The sequence below is a fragment of the Dipodomys merriami genome, unplaced genomic scaffold (genome assembly GCF_024711535.1).
Source record: "Dipodomys merriami isolate MVZ:Mamm:240054 unplaced genomic scaffold, mDipMer1.0.p SCAF_42, whole genome shotgun sequence".
NCBI classification, from domain to species: Eukaryota; Metazoa; Chordata; class Mammalia; order Rodentia; family Heteromyidae; genus Dipodomys; species Dipodomys merriami.
This window is the reverse complement of record NW_027205826.1, coordinates 5,291,766-5,312,906: the sequence shown is the minus strand read 5'-3', so window position 1 is coordinate 5,312,906 and position 21,141 is coordinate 5,291,766. Positions and strand designations below refer to the sequence as shown.

Here is a 21,141-nt window from a genome sequence, read left to right as displayed (position 1 = left end):
TGCCAAACATAATAAGTTCCTGAAAGTTGTACCAAAATCATACTTTAAATATAGTGAGTTAGTAGACTTGAAACCTCAATGAATCAAAAACGTCTTACAGATGCGTGTTTTATCTTGCTTACACTCTGAGCTGTTTGATAGACAGAGCCCTTCCCTGACTGTGCCAGCCACCGCTGGGATAGGCGTGGTTCAATCCTGTAATGCTAGCAATTCAAGAGGCTGAGTTCTGATGATCGAGGTTCAAAGCCAACCTGGGAAGGAAAAGTCCATGAGACTGTTCTCTCCAACGAGGCACTAGGAAGTCAGAAGCGGAGCTGGGGCTCACGCAGTGCAACACCAGCCTTAACGACAAAAGTTAAGGCTCTGAGTGCAAGCGCCGGTACTGACTCAGAAAACGGTCAGGTCTCCGTTGCACAGCCACGGGAGGCTGAGGCCGGGATGCAGACAGAGTCCCGCCGGCAGCCGGCTGGACCTCGGTGCGGGGATGCGCTGCCGAGAGGTCACCGATTTCATTTGCCTTTTTCGATCTGACTTTCACAGTAAAGATGAATAATAATAATCATTACAACCACCAGCTGCGCCATGAGCGGCGTGAAAGCGGCTTTGGCATGGCCCTCTGCAGCCGTGTGGAAGGCGCCGGTACGTCCCCGGCCAGGGAGGCCGGGTGGAGGGGCGGCCTGCGCGGCCTGGACGCCCGGGACGGCGAGTTCCGCTCCGAACCGCACGCCGCGAGCTCGGATTTCGGGTCCAGTCACGCTGACCCGGCCCCCTCCCCACGCTAAACTTTACTCAGAACTTGCCCCTGCGTGCCCCGCCTGCACTTCACTCTGCGGGTGACCCCCTTTCCTCCCCCCCCACCCCTCCCCGAGGCGGGCGCCCCACAGGCCCCGGCCCCGGCCTGAGGGCGACGCCCCTCCACGAACCAGCCCGCCCGGGCGGGGCGACCGCCACCCCCGGCAAAATTCTACTCGAGAACCCGGGAGTCGGAGTAAAGGGGGGGGAAGTATTGGGGAAAAAACGAGAACCTGCCGCCCCCACACGCAAGCCTTCCGCCCAGCCGCCAACGCCGCCGCCGACGCCGCCGCCAAACGGTTTCAAATCCTTGCGGGCCGCTGGGTCGCCTCCGCCCAGCAGGCCCGGAGGGGCGGAGACTACCAGGACTCGCATTTCCCCGCCCCCCCTCGGCTCCACCCCTCCGGAGGTGGGAGGTGCTTAGCGCTGTTGCCATGGCGACGCTCTGAATTACTGAAGCCTGACAGGCTGGGGGCGGAGACTTCCGATTCTGTATATCCCACCCCGGCGGCGGCGTGCGTGCAGCGCCGTTGCCGTGGTGACGCCTCCCACCTCCTTTCCCCTCCTCACCCCCCCCCCCAGCCGTCAATCGTCTATCTAGCAGGTTGTCGCTCTGTGGGTTTAGGTTGCTCTGTTAACCGCTGTTGTCTGGACGCCGCTGTTCTCTGGCTTCCGCACACGCTTGTGAAAACCCTTAGAAGCCTGGGAGACGGGAAAAGTAAAGTGCAAAGAAAAGGAGTTTGCTCGCAGAATGCTCACAGAAAGGTGTGTCCACTACGTGGATAGGCATCACAGCTGAGTCCAAAAGAGAACTCAAAATTTACCCCTGGTATTTTACACCTTACAGGTGAATGGAGGGTGAATCATACATGTTTTGTTTTGCACTAACAGAAGTAAGATGTTTACTAATTTTGTAAGGAAATGACATCAAGTGGAAAACGCGGGGTTTCCTCTTGTTTCGTTGCTCTTCCCAGGAAGTCTCCTCCACTCCAGGGCAGCAGTCTGCGTGTGTGCACTGCTGATGTTGCCCTGTTCTTTGGCCTTCTTTTACATATCTAAAAATTCCAAACTACATATTTTTAAATGCCAGGCAGAAATAGAATTTAAATTGTAAAAAGGCTTACTTTAAATCAAATTCAGTTTACCACTGTTTTTCATCTAAATTCACAACAGGACTCCTCCTGCAGTATCTTTGTAATACACACAATGTGAAGCCAAATCTAACATTGAACACAGCTGGAAGCTCCCTTTCAATTTTCCATAAAGAAAATAGAAGTTTAATACATTTGTAATAGTTATTCTCAAGTTTCCAAAAAGATGTCTACTTTTTATAAGGTGTTATTTTTTTTCTTTCTCCCCCTCTTTCTAACTGAAAGTAAATACCACCTGTTCCTCGATGTTTTGGAGAAAAATAAATCATACAAAATGCTTTTTATGTTCAATTTTCAAAAACATATTTGAAGCTTGGCACTAATGGCTCATGCCTATAATCTATTTATACAGGAGGCTGAGATCTGAGGATCATGTTTTAAAGCCAGTTGGGACATGAAAGTCCATGAGACTCTTATCTCCAGTTATCCACCAAGAAAGCCAGAAGTAGAGCTGTGGCTCAAGGGGCAGAGTGCTAGCCTTGAGCAAAAAAGCAGAGTTCAAGCCCCAGACATTTGAATATGTTTATAGTAAAGGGCTGATCTGTAACCCATATCACTTGCACTGAAAATCAATGATGCCACTGCAGGAATGTGAAACTCAGTGAATACATTCTCCATAGGAAGTTATTTTTCTTCTGCAATAAAATATCTCTCTCCCATTCTCTCTCTTTCTTTCTCTCTTTCTCCCCCTTCCCCATACTTGAACTCTAAGGTTTTGTGCTTACTAAACAGACACTAGCATTTGAACCACACTTCCCGCCCCTTTTTAGATTGATTATTTTTGCAGTAGGGTCTTGTTTTATTCCTTGGTCAGCCTGAACCCTGAGTATTTTACTTTTGCTAATCCATATCACTGGGTTTGATAGGCACACACCACTCCCCCCAGCTAGCTTCTTCACTAGTTGGGATAACAGGAGTGTGCCACTGAATCCAGCCATTGGTTGAGATGGAGTCCAATAAACTTTTATGCCCAGGTTGGCCTTAAATCACATCTGATTAATCCTGATCTCCACTTCCTAAGTGGCTACAATGACAAGTTTAATGTACTACACACGGCTTGGCATGAATTTATTTGGCTTTTGTCCATTTTTAAAGAATTTAAGAGATTGACTGGCATAGATTTTTGTATTTTTTAATTGTTTCAAAAATACCAGTTCCTCTATAACAGTACTTATGCATAAACTAATAATCTACATAATATAATTTTATTCAATGATTCACCATGTTACATTATTAAGCACTCATTATTATAATAAAATACTTGAATGATTTAGCTATCTAGATGAGAAACAATTTATACATACCAAGAATTATTACTGATTATATAAACACATTAAAGATAAATATCAGAAGAATTCCATAACCAGTAAATTCCTTAAATTGGATGGGAAATGACTCAGAACTTCCTATTTAGAGAACAAAAAAAGTATAAATTAGCTAGGCACAGTGACTAATGACTGTGAGCCTAGCTATTCAAGAGCCTGAGATCATGAGGACTAAAGTTAGCCCAAGCAAAAAAAGTTCATGAGCCAGGTGCAGGTGGCTCACACCTGTAACCCTGGCTATTCAGGAGATTGAGATCTGAAGATCGTGGTTCAAAGCCAGCCCAGGCAGAGAAGTCTCCATGAGACTCTGATCTCCAATTAACTGCTCAAAAGCCAGAAGTGGTGCTGTAGCTCAAGTGGTAGCCCTAACCTTGAGCAAAAGCAAAGGGGCTTTTTTTTTTTTTTTTTTTTGCAGTACTGGAGCTTAAACTCTGAGCCTTGGACATGCTACACACACACACACACACACACACACACACACACACACACACACACACACACACACACACACACACGGAGCTTTTTTTGTTTACATTCTTTTTGTTGAGATAGTCTCAGTAACTTTGTCCATGCTGGCATTATCCTCAAGCCTGGTTAAATCATCATATGATCTGCAGTGTCTTTCCTTGCCCTTAACTTCGTGAAAATCTGCCTCCCCAAAAGCAAATAGTACCCTCAAAGCAAGGTAAAAGTTAGGATAACTCTCCAGGTCCCCCATAAAAGAGCATGTAATATACTTAAATTAATGATAAAGTAAAATTTTGGATTTGTTGAAAAGGAACATGTCTTCAGCATTGTAGGAAAAAATAATCAAGCATCTGCAGTATTCAAGACAAAGATCATGAAATAAGATATCCTTTTGTGAGATGTTTAATATGTACAACATCCTTTTGTGACAGTACTGTAGTCTATAAATGTGGCTTCAAGTTACGGCTGCCAAGACCCACTGTTTATATAGTACAGGAAAAATATGAGTATATTCGAATCTGCATCTGAACATTTTTTTTCCTTAGTGATGTTCTCTTTGGAACCATATTCCCACTGACACTAAGGACCGATTGTAACTACATCCTACCCCTAGATGCCAACACAAATCCTCATATCTTTACTATTTCACAGTTCTACCTATGCTCAACTCCACTGGTTTCCTTCCAGATGAATGGGGCTCATACAGTAAGGTGGGTCAAGGAGGCAGATAAAGTCTTAAGTGAATGTAGCCAGCAGGTATTGCAGGGAAAAAGAAGGGTTTTGAACATATGCAAAGGACCAAGGTCAGTGATGGATCCTGGAATATCAGTAGATAAGGAAAGGTTTGGGGCGGGGGAGCATCATGTAGACACAAAACCAAGGATACCAATTTAGTTGGGCTTCCTTGGAAATCTATACATATTTCATCATGAGAATGCTTCTCAAACTTATAGCATAAATTAGGAAGGTGGAACTGGGTTAGTCAGATAATTGTTTGCACTTTCCATGTTAGAACCATGAAGCAGTGTTCCAAATATTTGGGTTTTTTTAAACCAGATAACATAGCTAAAAAAAAAAAAACAAGTCACCATAAGAAGCAATACAGAAACAGTAGAGGCAATGAATTCAGTAATTTTATTCTTCTACTTTCATTGGATTCGTTGGACAAACAGAGACAGAAATAGGATGTTTAATTTTGAGTCTGAAGATGATCTATTCATCTATGCATGGTTTTACATCCCATGCATCAGTTTTCCAGAAAGCCAGAGAACTGTGTTCTGTTAGGGGAGATAGAGAGAAAAAAAAAACAATTAATTTAGCTTAATTTTATTTTTGCTGATCCTGGGGCTTGAATTCAGGGCCTGGACACTGTCCCTGAGCTTGTTTTGCTCCAGGCTAGCTCTCTACCCCTTGAGCCACAGCTCAACTTCCAACTTCTTGGTGGTCCATTAAACGAGGTAAGAGTCAAACAGACTTTCCTGCTCAGGCTAACTTTGAACCAAATCTCTGCTTTCTGTGTGGCTAGATTATGGACATAAGCCACGGGTACCCAGTGAGATAAACATTTTAAGAGTAACACAATCATGTCTTAAATTTGTTAAATAGCGATGCAAATCAAAAACATTTTACAAATGTGCATAATAAATATAATTATATGAAAGAAACTAGCATGAGGATTAAGTGATGGGAGAAAACATGTGGGTAATGATAGGATACTCATTTCCAGGAGAGAAAAAATGCAAGGTTTTGTATAATAACTCTGACAGCCAAGATTAAAAAAGAAAGAATTGGATCAGTCCTTTATTTATCCTCTAGTGCACCCACAGTGTTACATCTAGCTGAAGACCATAAGGAAGCAAAGCCTGGAGAAATACATCAACAGAGCTCTAGATTTTGTTTTCTTTTTAATTATCTTCTTCTAATATTTTTTCCTACTGGTTTGTACCAGGCTTATTTCATTTTGTCAGTTTTAGTATTTAACAGCTCACCAGGGTTCTGCTCTCTTCTGAGCAAGAACAATTTATTCAATGCAGTTCTAACTCTGCATAAATTACAGTGATAATAATGCTATTGGCTGAGTCATTATTCCATATCACACATAACATTTCTAATACTCAAACCAGCCCTGCGAGGTGAGGATGGCTATCTGGTTCTAGTTTCCATCTCTCTCTCTGCTGGGCCACTTCTCAGACCTCTCCTCCTCTTAGCAACATCTGCGCTCAATTCTCCTCTTCTAGCTATCAGTATGGAGCCCACAGCATTCTTGAAACATTTGTACACCTAGAGCCAACAATAGCTTCTGCCTCTGGATGGTTCTTCCTTCGCAAAAGGAAGATAACGAAACCTTAACCCCGAAGCCTTACATTAGCATTTAGTTTATAAATGCCTGGCCACTGCACGCTTCTATATACTCCCACTCATCCACAGTATCATCTCCCTTGTGATAGTTTGCTCTAACAAATACTTTGCAGTTAAGAAAAATTTCAAATTAGTCATTGCCAAAGGCAGAAATAAAAAAACAGTAAGAGATCTACAAAACCAGTTAGTTGCCACCCACTGTGAGTGCTTTACCGCTTGAGACTAAGAGGTGGTAGTTTATAATTCAGTATTATTACTCCAGCTTAGCTTGGAATCATCCAAGATGGTGTAAAGTCACCTCAACATACACTGAATGAAACAACAACTCTGAATTGTCAGGAAAATATGTGTGCAAGTGGAAAGATTATAAGCACTCCTTGCTTTACTTGAGTTGATCATTTCTCCCTGTCTTGTAATTGCTTCTTACAGTCATTATGTAACAAAGCGCTCATTATGATGAAGGACAGACAGAAGTCTTCACTAACTTTCCAGTGTAGACTTACCCTTGAAACATTTGGGGATTTCAATGATGCCATCTATGCACTGGGCCTCCTCTGTATAGCTACATTTCTTTTCCTTATTTTTGCAAAAGAAAGAAACCTTGTCTCTATGCTTCATTCCATTCTTAAATTGTTCTTGGAACTTTACTCTTTCCCCTAGGTAGAGCACAGTGGCTTTTTTCACAGATAAGGTACAAGATGCTGAAAGAGAAAACATATGTAGTCAAGACTTAAGAGTTCAATGAATTTTCATCAAATAAAATATAGATTTTTGAGCCAGTAGAGGAGCACACTTGAAATAAATGGGTCAAATTAAGAGGATTCCAGGAATGTACCTAGTGAGCAGTACCAATAGGATTGCTAATGACATCCATCGTTCATGGCTTCAAGAAGACCTTTACTTCCCTCACAGAAAGCCACATAAGGTCAGAGCAGAAACTCCAGATTCTCACTTCGATGAAAAAGAACTTCTTTATTCAGACCTACACTGCCCCATCTAGATCTCGTTTATGGAGCTAGTGCATCCATCAGCCAGTAGCTATGTATGAGGGTTGATCACAGCTCATAAGATGTCCTTTCTCAAAACCTTGCCTTCAGCCACAGTGGGAGCCCCTTCTCCCAGGGGTTTATGCAAACCAACCCAACCATAACCCTGCTCTCAGAATTGGGATGAGAAGAGCCCCCAACCAATGAGTGGCTAGCAGGGGGACAGTTCTCCTAGCCTCTTGCTAGTATTGATCTTGGAGGAGATTGATGCCCCCAAACTCCTCTTAGATTTAAAGTAAAGCCACAATCCTACCAGCAATCTCCAAACCAGCAGCATTAAATACCGAACATGATCAAAATGAAAATTCCCAGGTCCCATCTCACATCTATGAACCAGGAACTCTGATGGTAGAGCCAAGTAATCCATTTTAACACATCCTCTAGAAGACTCTGATGCAAAGTTTGAGGACTATACTTTTGCTCAGCCCTCTTGTCTATCTTTCTTCTGAGATCTCTTAATAAATCAATTGCACTTAAATGCCTGTTTCATGCTCTGCTTCTAGGGGATTTCAACCTAAGTCCCTGGTCTTTTATCATCTTGCCTACTGTGCCACTTTCCTCTTCTTGCTTAAACTGTCAGCCTACAGCAACCTGAGCAGAGACAAAGCCCTAGATTGCTATTCTTTGCATACACATGACAACTCATGGAACAGAGACCAGCTAGTGAATCTTAAGCTGAGAGGTCCTGTTATGGATTCAATCCAAGTAAGCAGAAAAAAAAAACAAGATGGAAGTAGTTATGGAGAGAGGGAAAGCTAGATGCAGTTTCGGCTTTCCCTTGCAATCCTCAGGAGCACCAATTGTATGTCATTTCTTCATCTCCATATGCGCTTGTATCTTACTTTTTTATAATCATCATTTCCTCAAACTTACTCGAGTGTTTGGCTGAGTTTTGTCACAAGAGCCTAGACTAGACAGAGGTAAAAAAAAATAAAGATGTTTTGATAGAAATTTGAAAGCACATACAGATAGCCCACATGAACTTTCCCATCTTCGGTGCTTAAGAAGGAGATGGTTACTTCTACTAGGTGAGGGTACAGCAAGTTTGCTAATCTGGAGGTGTCCCGTGTACCAATGAGGCCTAGAGCCTTTGACATGCCAGAAAATGTGAAGCAAGTCTGAGCAACAAGTCAAAAATGAATCCAAGAAACTTGCAAGTAATGTTCATCCAAGGTTTCTAAATTTAGAAACCTAGTAGGACTTCACCCCAATTTCCATACCTTTACAGTTTGGCTGGGCAGACCAGGTTCCTAGCTCTGTGCATTCAACTTCTTCTGGACCATCTAGGGTATAGGTTTCATGGCAACCATATGTGGCTTTATCCTTGTAAAGAAGGACTTGTTTGGCAGGGTAGTTCACAAATCCATTGTCTGGTCTTGATGGGAATGGACATTTTACTTCTAAAAGTTGATCCAATGAGACATAATAGTAATAAATAGCAGCACTTGGTAGTTAAGTTGTGAAAAGGTTACATTGTTATCTCTATTAAGCCATTGGGTCACCGGTGTTACTGTGAATTGAATGCTATTTCTGGGTATCTGTACTTAATTTGGTCCCCATTCTTTTATACATTTATACATCTTATACACCCTAGATATTTAAAAAAAAGAAACAATAATGTTCAGATCCTTCAGAGAGGTTTATGACAAACCAGGCATTCATGGCTCAGTTGGAAGACTGAGACCTGAAGATTGCAGTTTAAAGCCAGACTGGGCAGGAAACTCCATGAGACTCTTCTCTCTAATTAACCACAAAAAAGCCAGAAATGGAGGTATGACTCAAGTGGTAGAGTACCAGTCTTGAGTGAAAAAGCTAAGTGACAGTACCAGGCCCTGAACTCAAGCCCCAGTAATGGCACACACAAAAAAAGTTATTATTTATCATCAGTTCCCACAGTCTAAGATGTTGGGTTTGAAAAAAGAAGATCAAAGTCTTTCTTTTGATCAACAAACTATGATGTTAAAACCCCAACTGTACCCCTTGTCATAACCACTTACTAGCATTATTTATCTTTGAAATATTCAAACCTAGTTACTCTTATTTTCCTGAGACTATGCAAAAAAGAAGCATGAAATGTGTCCAAGAAAAACGGTACTACTTCCTGGTCCCTTGAAAATCCTTAACATTAAAAACCCATACTCATAGCCTAAGCTACACAGGAGTGAGACTGGAGCCAAGACTGGATCCAGGAGCACAAAGTGTTTGAAGATAGCCAAGAGTTCAAACTCCAGAGTTGGACTGCTTGGCTCAGTTTGGGCTCTGTCACACATTGAGTGACGAAGAATTCATGGATCTATAATAATATTGAAAAACAAGTAGATAAAAGGAAAGCTCCGCTCTGGTAATCTAGCCAGTAAATGTCTAAAGAAAGAATGAGAAAGTCTCCATTTTGCAACTACTAATGCCTTAAGTGGTGTCAAGCGAATTCTCAAATGGTTGCCATAGAGTGGATACTTGCACAGTCTCAAGTATCATTCACAGGGTACTTGCAACTATGAAAGAAAAAAGAGATGACTTTACCAAAAGATGATCTGGCTCATCTCAGTGGGTAAAGGAATTACACTAAATTACACTAAACAGTAATAGAGCAGCTGGCATATATGCTTACTGATGTGACAGAATATATTTTTTTTGTATCTGTTCTAGGGCTTGAAGTCATGGCCTTGAGTTCATTAAGCTTGTTTGTTCAGGCTTGGTGCACTACTACCTGAGTTACCTCCAGTCCAGCTTTTTGCTGGTTAATTGGAGCTGGAATCATGAAAACTTTTTCTGCCAGGACTAGCTACACTGAAATCCTCTGACCTCAGCCTTCTGAGTAGCTGGGGTTGCAGGTATAAGCTACCAGAGCTCAGCTCAGAATGTATTTTTTAACAAAAATATTTTATTTGAATCAACAAATTCACGATACATATTGCAAAAAAGTATCATATACCCTTCAAAATGACAATGACAGATAAAAGTATGTAATCATAAATAAAGAGGATAATTACATAGAAGGTGTATTCAGGTGTATTCATTGAACCTTACCTAAAATACAATAACATGTGTGTTTCTATCTTTCTGAATCCTCTGGGAAAAATTATATCTGAACTAAATTTTTCATGATATTGTTATTGATTATTGTATTAGGATGATATAAATTATCATTAATAATTCAAATGTGTTAAATTGGATTGGGTACAGTGCTACTGTAGAATATCATTGATCTTAACCTATCCATGCTGACTATATTTATGGGTGTCATGATGCATATAGTTTACTTTCACATGACTCATAGACAAGAAGAAGATCTGTGTATGGAGAGAGACAATGTCACACATGGTAACAGCTGATACACTCAAGTGAAGAGAGGATAACAAGGAGAAAAATAAAACCTGCGGTTTAGGATTTTGGAGACTTAAATGAGATGATACTTCTCCAGCAGGAAAGTAGTGCCCGACCCACAATGGTGCAGGTTATCATAGTTATTGAGAGTTCTCCCATGTTCAAAACCACTTATGTTTTGAATCAATCATTCCATAGATTGAAATGGGTAGCAATGGCTCACACCTATAATCCTACCTAATCAGGAGGGAGAGAGCTGAGGAACATAGTTAAAGCCAGTCTGTATAGACAAATCCACAAGTCTATTTCCAATTAACCAGCAAAAAGCTGAATGTGTGGGTATGATTCAAGTGATAGAGAGCCAGCTAAGTGTGAAAAAAAAGATTAAGTAAAATCACAAGGTCATTAACTTCAAGCCACAGTGTTGGCACGAACACACCAAAAAAATGAAATCACCATTGGAAATCTACCATCCTTACAATAACTCTGAGTACATGATAAACTCTATAACTTGTCTACTTGTTATGCAGTGGACAAACTCAAAGATAGTAATAACAGATCAAGTTTGAGAAGGATCATAAATATATCTTGTTCATCTGGTTTCCTCGGTGGCAAGCACATTGCTTGGTACATAGTGTCTATGCTCATTAATCACTTATTGAAGGAGGTAATTTTAAATACCCCATAATTGTTGAGCTATTCAATATTTTTCAAAAATGAGTAGCACCATTGTTTTGTTCCATATCATTCACTTACCCCTGCATTCTGGTAATTCAGTCCAATTTCCATGTTCTGTGCAAGTAATTGTATCATTTCCAAGCATGGCATGCTGTGGCAAACATTCAAAGACTGCTGTGTCCCTGTACAGGGAGTTGTTTCCAGCTGATGGCTTGTAAACCTGAAGTGTTGCAAACTTAGGTATTGGTGGTGGAGGACAGGATATGGCTGGAAAAAAAGGGAAAGAGCTATCATATCTATAAAACAAATAATGGCTTCATACATGCCTTTTCCAGAAAGAAAACAAATCCAAATATATCATGAAACAAATGTGAATTTTGATCCAACAACAAGGTTTAAAAAAGTCAATTATACAGGCCAAATAGGAAAATGTGATCCCAAATCTGATGTGTCAACTTATTAAAACCTAAAATAAAATAAATGAAGTCTTGCCAGGGTGGATTTGTCTTTTACAACTTTTACAACAGCATAGATATTGGGTTTCCAACTCGACATGGTCCTGACATTTGACTTCATTGTTAGTTCAATTTGTTCCTACTAAAATACCTCCTGCTTTTGAACTCTGTGTATATGAGGCTTAAACACATAGCTTTGTCTGGCATCCGTGGTCAAGACTGTAATCCTAGCTACTTAGGAGGCTGAGATCTAAGGATTGTGGTTCAAAGTCAGTCTGGACAGAAAAATCCATGAGATTCTTCAATTAAAAAAAAAAAAAGCTGGGCTGGGAAGTTGATTCAGTGGTAGAGTGCTTGCCTTGCATGCATGAGGCCCTGGGTTCAATTCCTCAGTACCACATAAGCAGAAAAAGCCAAAACTGGCACTGTGGCTCAAGTGGTAGAGTGCCTAGCCTTGAGCTGAAGAGCTGAGGGACAGTGCCAGGCCCAGAGTTTAGGCCCCACAACTGACAAAACAAAAGGCTGAAAATGGAGGTATGGTTCAAATCATACAGTACTTGTGAGAAAGAAGGGAAAAAAGCTCAGGAACAATGCTCAGGCCCTGAGTTCAAATCCCAGGACTAGCACACACCAAAAAAATTAAGTTAAATTAAATTTAAAACAAATGAGCACACAGAGCTTCAAGGAACCCGAGATACACAGTAGTGGCTTATCCCCCTGCCCTGACACATAGGAATCTTGATAACTTCAGAGGAAGGCATATGATAGTGCTGACCAACATGTGATTTAACTTGAATGATCTGCATTTTGACTTCTCAATATGTGGTCCATAGACTAGTAGCTTGAACATTGCTTGGGAGCTGGTTAGACTTGCTGAAAATCAGAACCACCTCAGATGCATAAAGCAGAATCCAGAGTTTAACAAGATATTCAAGTGATTCATGTACACACTAACATGTAAAACATGCTTGTTCATATTAGATGGAAGCAATTGTATCCTTTTTGTTAGTAACTAAAAAGGTAAACTTACCAAATTGATACAAAGCTCCTTAAAAGGGAAGGAACTATGACAATTCTTTTTTTTTTTTTTTTTTTTTTTTGGGTCCGGTCATGGGGCCTGAACTCTGGGCCTGGGCGCTGTCCCACAGCTCTTCAGCTCAAGGCTAGCACTCTACCACTTGAGCCACAGCACCACTTCTGGCTTTTTTCTTTTTGCTTATGTGGTGCTGAGGAATCGAACCCAAGGCCTCATGCATGCAAGGCAAGCGCTCTACCACTGAGCCACCTTCCCAGCCCCTGACAATTCTTATTGCTGGGTGAATTAGTGAGTTAACTTTTAGAAAACTTTTTGGTGGAGTAGGCATGGTAATGCATTCCTGTAATCCCTGCTGTGGGAGGTAGAGGTAGGAGGACACTGATCTAATGAAAATCTGGACCAAAGTAGGAAATCATACCTGAGAAATAAACTGAAAAGCAAAAGGGCTTGAGCATGGCTCAAGTGGGAAAGGCAAGTAAGTCTGGAGATGGAGTTGCTTTTTTTTTTTCAGTTAAGATTTATTTCAAATTGTTTGACTTTCCCCTGAAAGCTTTTAAAAACCACAGCCAGTACGGTGATGCATGGGCTTCCTGGTCAAAGGTCAGGCTTAAATAAATCACAAGTTAGGAAACAGGAGCACAGCCATCCCTGGAGAAGCAGACCCCCAGCTTCTCCTGACTACATGGCTGAACATAACCTGAATAAAACACTAGAGGAATCTGTCAGAAGCTAGGATGCCAAGCCCTGCAGTGGCTTCTTAACTTACTGTCAAGAGCGCTTTCCTTGTCTCCATCCCTAGACTTACTTCCATAGACCAATACTCAACACCTTCTAGACTCTGTGGAGGAGCAGGATCTGGCTGATTCCCAATGCATGATTATTAATGGTATGTATATATGAATGAATGAATGAATGAATGAATGAATGAGATGCTAGAGTTGAAGATTTTCATCTCACCGCTTATGTAAGTTCTCATAGCCACCGGTGAGGAGGTAGCTAGATCAATGGTAGAGCATTGCCTAGGTTGCTTGAGGTCAAGTTATACTCTTAATCAAATTGTGGCAATTTCCTGCTACATACATCAACAACAAACATAATGAAGCCCTTGCCTAAACACCAAGGGAATCTTGTCATTAAACCCAACAGGGATGGGCTCCAGCAGGTAGAGGATATAAAATGTGTTTATGAGTAAAACACTCTGTGGTTTGAGTGGGTTGTTTCATCTTCCAAAATAGGATGTCATCAGAATGAACTTTCTCCAAGAAGGGGATGAAACACCTTATTGATCTGGGACTGAAGGCTTTCTGGAATTGAGCAGTTTCTGGATTGTAGGACTTTTAGTGCTGAAACTAGGAATTTCAAGACAAACCAACTGGTCATCCTACCCAGAATTGGGACCCATAGACTCACGAGCACAGACAGGAAGTTCCGGACTCCATTTCCCTTCCTCCGTGCATTTAGCAGAACTCGTGCCATTCAGGTAAAACCTGCAAAAGGAAAGCTTAATCTATCAAGAGTAAAATAATCTATCATTTGCATCCCAAATATATTGGGGAATGGAACCTAGGGGCTTCTGTGTGCGGAGCATAAAGTCTACCACTACCACAGCTACACCCCCAACATCTACTACTCTCTTATTTTTATTTTTTTGAGAGAGAGGGGATGTCACTATATTATCAGACTGACCTTGAACTCTTGAGCTTAGAGATTTTCCCATATAACCTCTTCATGAGCAAACTGTTTTGTTTTTGTTTTTGATCAGTCGGGGGCCTGAATTCTGGGCCTGGGCACTGTCCCTCAGCTCTTCAACTCAAGACTAGCACTCTACCACTTGAGCCACAGCACCACTTCTGGCTTTTTCTGTTTATGTGGTGCTAAGGGATCGAATCCAGGGCCTCATGCATGCAAGGCAAGCACTCTACCACTGACCTGCCTTCCCACCCTAAACTGATGTTTTTGACAACCTCTCTCTGTCTCTGTCTCTCTCTTTCTCTGTCTTTCTCTCCCTCTCTCTTCTCCCTTCCTCTTTTTCGCTCTTGTTTTTTACTCAAATCTTCATTCACAAACAAGGATCTTCAGTTAAATGGTGGCCCAATGGACAACCAATATGCTATTTACAATATCTCAGTAGTGTCTTTCTATTCAGGGGCCAGCCATGAGCACTTCCTTCCTGGAAATGTTGTGTTGTGTTGAGGGTTAAGAGAATTTAAGTCTATGTCAACACACTCCCAACATTCTCTACAGAATTCATTTCTAACGGCTACCAAGCTGGTCAATCTAGTTATCCTCATAACTGAAACCTGAGCCTTAGTTCTAAAATATTCTAATCCTGTCTCAGATCCGGCCCCTAGATTGTAGAGAGTTTTTGTCCAAGTCAGTGTGCCTCCATTTCAGTGTGCCTCCTCAGATAATTAATGAGGAGCAGAGAGATTAGAGTGATAATTTCACATTGCATTTTTAGATTTAAAATTTTCCACTTCTTTCCCTATCCTACATAACCCCAAGAAAATGTATTCAAAGCAAGGCTAAAGTCTGCCCAACATGAAAGCTAGAAATACAATAGGGACCAATCTTGAGAATTATCTTAAAAATACTGAAATGTATTCAGTACGTCAGCTGCTTCGTCTCATGACAATCCTTACCCTGGGTTACAAGTAAAAGTGATCGTGTTGGGATATTCAAAAGTTGTATAGCGTACAGATCCATTTTCTAGGATTCCAGCAAAAGGACATACTCTGGCTGTGATTTAAGAAGAGAAAGGTAAATATCTATTGGCAGAATATTCCATGTACATAACATATCCAAATTCATTGCTACCCTTTGGTCCAATAACTACTAAGTAATTATTCCAAGAAAGAAACTCAAAGCCACACAAATGATGGATGCTTCAAGGTATTCATTACACTGTTATTGCTAGGAACAGAAGTTGGACAGTCTAAATGTTCACCAACAATGGATTGTTTTAATTAGTCAAAGTAAATCAACAACTTAACTGTTATGCAGCCAATAAAATATGAATTATAAAGAACATAATCAGTATCAGTGATATACTGATGAAACCAGAAAAACACTGAATTTCACATACATTTTGCATTACTGCAAAAACATACAGTTGAAAATTACTTGACGATGTTCCAGAGTTATTGCTCATATAAAGCTAAATTTTTCCTAGTGAGCATATACAGAGTTTTCATTAAAATTATGTTGATGGGCAGGAGCATAGCTCAGTCAGGGGCAGAACACATGCTTAGCAGGTGCAGTGTATTTGATTCAATCCCTGGCAGCAATAACCTAGCTAATCAGGAGATTGAGATCTGAGGATCCCAGTTCAAAGTCATCCTGGACAGACAAATCTGGGAGACTATTGCTTCATTTAGCCAGAAAAATGCTGGAACGGAAGTATGGTTCTAATTGTAGAGTGCCAGCCATGAATGAAAAAGCCTAATGAAAATGCAAGGTCCAGAGTTCAAGCTTCAGTATCAGGCACACATGCACACAAACACACACATGCACACAAACACACACACACACACACACACACACACACAAACATATACACAAACATACTTGCATCAACATATGTAATTTTGATAAAGGTCTTATACAAATATTTAGAAGTTAGATTCACATAGCTATCTTTACTGCTTGACTTCTACATATAATTGTCAAAATTTAATCTGTTTGATTACTTAATATTTGCTTATAATAAACAGCATGAACTCCAAGATATGGAAACAAGAGGATTTTTTGTTGGTGTTATTTTGCTTTTGGTTTTTGTTATTTGTTTTTCTGTTTTCTCCTTTGTTACTGTTTTTGATTTCTGTATCATTTGTCTTACATGCAAGTTTATCTCTTTGGGGGAGGTTATGGGGGAGCACAGAAATGGTGGGACCAAAGGTGAACAAATGTAGCTGTGATGTTCACTAGACACTATGTTGAAAATGAACTAGCCAACTGCTGGTGGCTTACACCTGTAATCCTAGCTACTCAAGAGGCTGAGATCTGAGGATCATGGTGTGAAGCCGTACTGGGGAAGAAAAATCGCTGTGAGACTCATCTCCAATTAACCATTCAAAAACCAGAAGTGGTGCTGTGACTCAAGTGGTAGAGTGCTAGCCTTGAGCACAAAGAGGCTCAGGGACAGCACCCAGGCCCTGAGTTCAAGCCCCACAACTAACAACAACAAAAACCCAAGAAAATGAACTCTACAACTTGTGGGGGAATAGGTTAAGAAGGAAAAAACTTGGAGAAAATGATGGAATTGGTGACAGGTGACACTGTTCAAAATGAAATATACTCATTACTTGACTTACATGACTGTAACCCTTCTATAAATCACCTTTACAGTAACAATAAACAAACAAACAAATAAATAAATAAAGCTTTCATAGAACCATGTTCTGAGAAATAAACAAAGGCAACCACTTATAATAAAACAAGAGTGAAATATATCATTTATAGTTGAATTTAGTATCTGACATTTAGGTTTTCATATAACTTTGTGCACAAATATGTGATTTAGATGAAACTTAGATTTGCTTCAGTGACAAATTTGCTTTCACTCTGTGACAAAGCCCAAAGATGTCATCAATCCCCAAGTTTTGTCTAAGTTTTATGGCATCACTTTACATTTCAGAATATCTCACTTGTCTATTAACATCTATAATGTTTCTCTCCCCTTTAACTAGTTCAAGTCTCTTTTTTAAGCTTCTTGAGTTCCAGGCCACAACCTTTTCTATTTTCCTACACAGCAACTATTGCACTTACTCTCTTCTCTCCTGGAGAAATTTCCAGGCTCTTTTGTTTTTCAACAGCCTCCACAATCCCTGCTGGCCCTCTGCATCCTGAGCATGATTAAATTATATTATCCTCCCTTACCCCCCCACTCCCCCCAACCCCGCCCAAAAGAGTGTTTAAGACCCAAATGAAGGGAAAGAATAGGAGAGAAGATACTGACTAGATGCTGACTTACGTGTGCATTTCAGAGTGTTGATTGGCCACATTCCTGAGAGAGGACAAGTAAACCGTCTCATCCCTCCCCGAGACACATAGCCTGGCTTACAGGAGTATTGGATCTCTTCTCCTGGGAGGTAGTAAGTTTTGAATGGAACGACATCAGCAAATGGCAACACTTCTGGCTCGGGACAGGCTGAAATTGAGCACAAAGTAGATGGTTAAGAAAGCTAACCTAGGGTGGAGCATGACTATAATCCTAGCATTTGGAAGGCTGAGGTAGGAAGATAGTTAGTTTGAAGCCAACCTAAGATATACAGTGAGACCAAGCAAGGAAGCAGGCAGGCAGGCTGGCAAGAAGAAAGGAAGGAAGGAAGGAAGGAAGGAAGGAAGGAAGGAAGGAAGGAAGGAAGGAAGGAAGGAAGGAAGGGGAAGGGAAGGGAAAGAAGGAAGGAAGGGAAGGAAAGGATGAAGGAAGAGGGATGAAGGAAGAAGGGATGGGGAAGGAAGAAGGAAGGAAGGAAAGAGAAAGAGAGAAAGAAAGGAAGGAAAGAGTAAAAGGAAGAAAAGAGGGAGGAAGAGAGGGAGATATTTATTGATAATAATAATATCATATGTGATACCTCATCTAATCTCTAGGACCATTTGAAATAGGTATTATTATTATCCACATATTATATATCAGTACATCAAGGCCTACATGGTCTTAATATCATTTGGTAGAGCTTTAAGCATAGTGATTCCGGAGACTACATCTCATTGCAGTCTCTCCAGCACCCACTCTGAATTTAAAGCCAGCATTATTAATTCCTGACATAGACTTGAGAGTTATATAAATTAACTATTTTTTCAAATGCAAAAGCACTTACTTCGTCCTGCAATAGCAACATGGCAGAGAAGACTGGAGAACAAAATAAGCGCTGGAGAAACCATTATGGATGGCTCACACTGGCACCACCAAAGTGGATTTCCTCTGCTTAAAAAAAAAAAAAGAAGAAAACATAAAATCGCTTAAACATTAAACCATTTTGGTGGGCGTACTTTACTCTTTATAAACAGAAGATAAAGTGACATGACTGGAAAGGAACCCTTAGATCTTTAATCATTAACTCCACTCCTGTGAGATGTTGTGAAATCTTTGGTACGTGATTCTCCTTTGATAGAGGACATTCTGCTTCATGTTACCCATTATTGCCACTGGAAAAATTCTGGAAGCTGCCAAATTGCCTGGACTAATCATTCACCATCTTTCTTTCCTATGTATTACGAATGGATCACCAAATGGCTGGAGTTCCTATAGAAACTTGGGACAATCACCTGCTCTCTGTCTCAGTCCCCCTTTTCTACATGTTCAAGTTTCTTCTTATAGGATTCAAAAGAACATCTTGAAGGAGACACTGATATAATGCCCACTGATATAATGGTTAATAACAAGATCTTCTAGAAAGCTCCAGATGCAAGTGTCTGTAAATCTTCCATTTTCTCTCATGTCAAATCGGCACATTAACATGCTCACAAAGTCCTGCTCAAGCACTCAGATCTGTCTAGACAGGTTTTTAAGTCTGTATTGGGGACTGGAAAGTTGAGTTGAAACCACAGGCTAGGACTCAAAGAAGAAAAGTTGAGTGGGAAGAGAGAGAATGGATCGACACATATGCTATGTTTGGGGAGTGTTTCGATGGAAACCTTCTGGAGTCCAGAGTTCTCACATCAATCACTCAAAGGAATTAAACACACAGATAGACAATTAATTGGTCAGGCCATATGTGAACACTGTGGCTCACAATCTCTGTAGAAATCAAGGTAGAAAGCCAAATAGCAATCTTTGTAACAATTGACCCAACAAAAGAAAGTCCAACTTGTTCCTCTAACCAATACCACAAGATGCCCTATATCTGGTTAACCTGCTTCCATTTTCCTCTTACCAACAGCCAATCAAGGCATGGTGACAAAGTTTTCCCATTCCTCTGCTTCATTTTGAGTCCCCGCTAAACGTAAGTGGTGTTAGATCCTTATTGTAGCAAGCTCTGAATAAATGACCTCTGCTTGTTTTTGTTGGGTAGACTTGGTTTATATCCATAGATCTAAAGTTCCTTGAAATAAATCATTTTTAAAAAGTTCATGGCAGGCAGTGGTTCTTAAATTATTCCACTAATGAACACTGTGTTCCCTGATAAGAAGAAAAGTGTGCTGCTGCCAACAGAAAATAATGGTGGTCCTTCTCCTTTTGTCCTTCTAAGGAGGAAGACGCTTATTGGCTGGAAAACTCCCAGCTTCTGCTTTATTGTGAAGAATTCCCTCTGTGGGAGCAGAAGAGAGAGAGTGATGAGGTCAAGGTGGGCCATTATGGTCTATACAACCCAAAGATGGAGAGGGAAATGAAGCATGCTCATCTTCAGGGAAAGAAGATTTGAGAAAATGAAGATTGAAATGGAGAAGAGAATGTTTTAGCAGCAGCTATAAATGTAGTGATCAACATTAAGAGGAGAGCTGATGGGAAGAGAAGGTCTTAATGTTATTTGCTAATAGATAGGTTCCCTTGCACAAGGGAATTTTCTAGATGGGTAGAAATATGCTCCATTTTATTTTAGGTGGTTGTACTTGGATAGTTGCAATCATCAAAGCTCATGGAAGAAAACATTTAAGAACTTTGTAAATAGTTATATTTTAATTGAAAACAATGTATTTTTTCCATCTAACAAATACATGGAAAGATTAGAAGGTTTCCCTTCACAGGAGGACACCAACAAAATAATAAAGTAGGAATACTTGCATTAACAGTTGTGAATTTGAAGTCTTCATAAGATCATTTAAAATGAGAACTATAATAATGCAATAAGAACTAAGATACTACTTTCCAAAGTGGTTGAACAAGTTTACACTCCCACCAACAATGCAGTAAGGTTCCCTTCTGTCCACATCCCCTCCAGCATCTGTTGTTATCAGAGTTCTTGATTATAGCCATTCTAACTGGGGTGAGGTGGTATCTCAATGTTGTTTTGATTTGCATTTCTTTTATGGCTAGAGAGGTTGAGCATTTCTTCAAGTGTCTATTGACCATCCTTCTTTCCTCTTCAGAGAAGTTTCTCTTTAAGTCTTTAGCCCACTTATTTATTGGGCAGTTGTTTCTTTGAGAATTTGTTGTTGGGAGATTTAATTTCTTGAGTTCCAGGTATATTTTAGATATGAGACCCTTGTCCGTTGTATGGCTAGTGAAGATCTCCCAATCCATGAGCTTTCTATTGATCTTGCTAGGTTCCTCAAAAGACTTCACATAGAGCTCCCCTATGACCCAGCAATCCCACTTTTGGGCATTTACCCAAATGATCACAAACAAGACCATACAAAAGCTACCAGCACAGCTATGTTTACTGCAGCATTATCTACCATAGCTAAGACAGGGAACCAACCCAGATGCCCCTCAGTAGATGAATGGATCAAGAAAGTGTGGTATATATACCACACACTGATGGAGGTATATATACCTCCATCAGAAAGAATGACATTGCCCCATTTGTTAGGAAATGGAAAGACTTGGAAAAAATATATTAAGTA

At 40.5% G+C, this 21,141-nt stretch overlaps 2 protein-coding genes across 5 annotated transcripts in view; both read right to left on the bottom strand.

The window, feature by feature from the left end:
* The window catches only part of Cep112 (centrosomal protein 112), a 350,152-nt gene extending 349,051 nt beyond the window's left edge, over positions 1–1,101 (bottom strand). The window contains exon 1 of one of the 3 annotated variants that reach the window (XM_069993124.1): positions 1,026–1,101. The gene's annotated coding sequence lies outside the window, so the exon portion shown is untranslated. Of the gene's footprint in view, positions 1–122; positions 326–1,025 lie in introns of those variants that run through there. The other 2 variants (XM_069993126.1, XM_069993125.1) reach the window with 2 other exon arrangements.
* A 3,750-nt stretch (positions 1,102–4,851) lies between these two features.
* Positions 4,852–21,141, bottom strand: part of Apoh (apolipoprotein H) — a 28,421-nt gene continuing 12,131 nt past the window's right edge. The window contains exons 2-9 of one of the 2 annotated variants that reach the window (XM_069993121.1): positions 18,456–18,562; positions 17,606–17,782; positions 15,276–15,372; positions 14,044–14,120; positions 11,221–11,409; positions 8,361–8,540; positions 6,598–6,795; positions 4,852–5,013 (exon numbers count right to left, since the gene is read on the bottom strand). In XM_069993121.1, coding sequence (XP_069849222.1) covers positions 4,949–5,013; positions 6,598–6,795; positions 8,361–8,540; positions 11,221–11,409; positions 14,044–14,120; positions 15,276–15,372; positions 17,606–17,782; positions 18,456–18,519 — 1,047 coding nt within the window. In that variant the 5' untranslated portion in view covers positions 18,520–18,562 and the 3' untranslated portion in view covers positions 4,852–4,948. The remainder of the gene's footprint in view (positions 5,014–6,597; positions 6,796–8,360; positions 8,541–11,220; positions 11,410–14,043; positions 14,121–15,275; positions 15,373–17,605; positions 17,783–18,455; positions 18,563–21,141) is intronic. The other variant, XM_069993122.1, reaches the window with a different exon arrangement.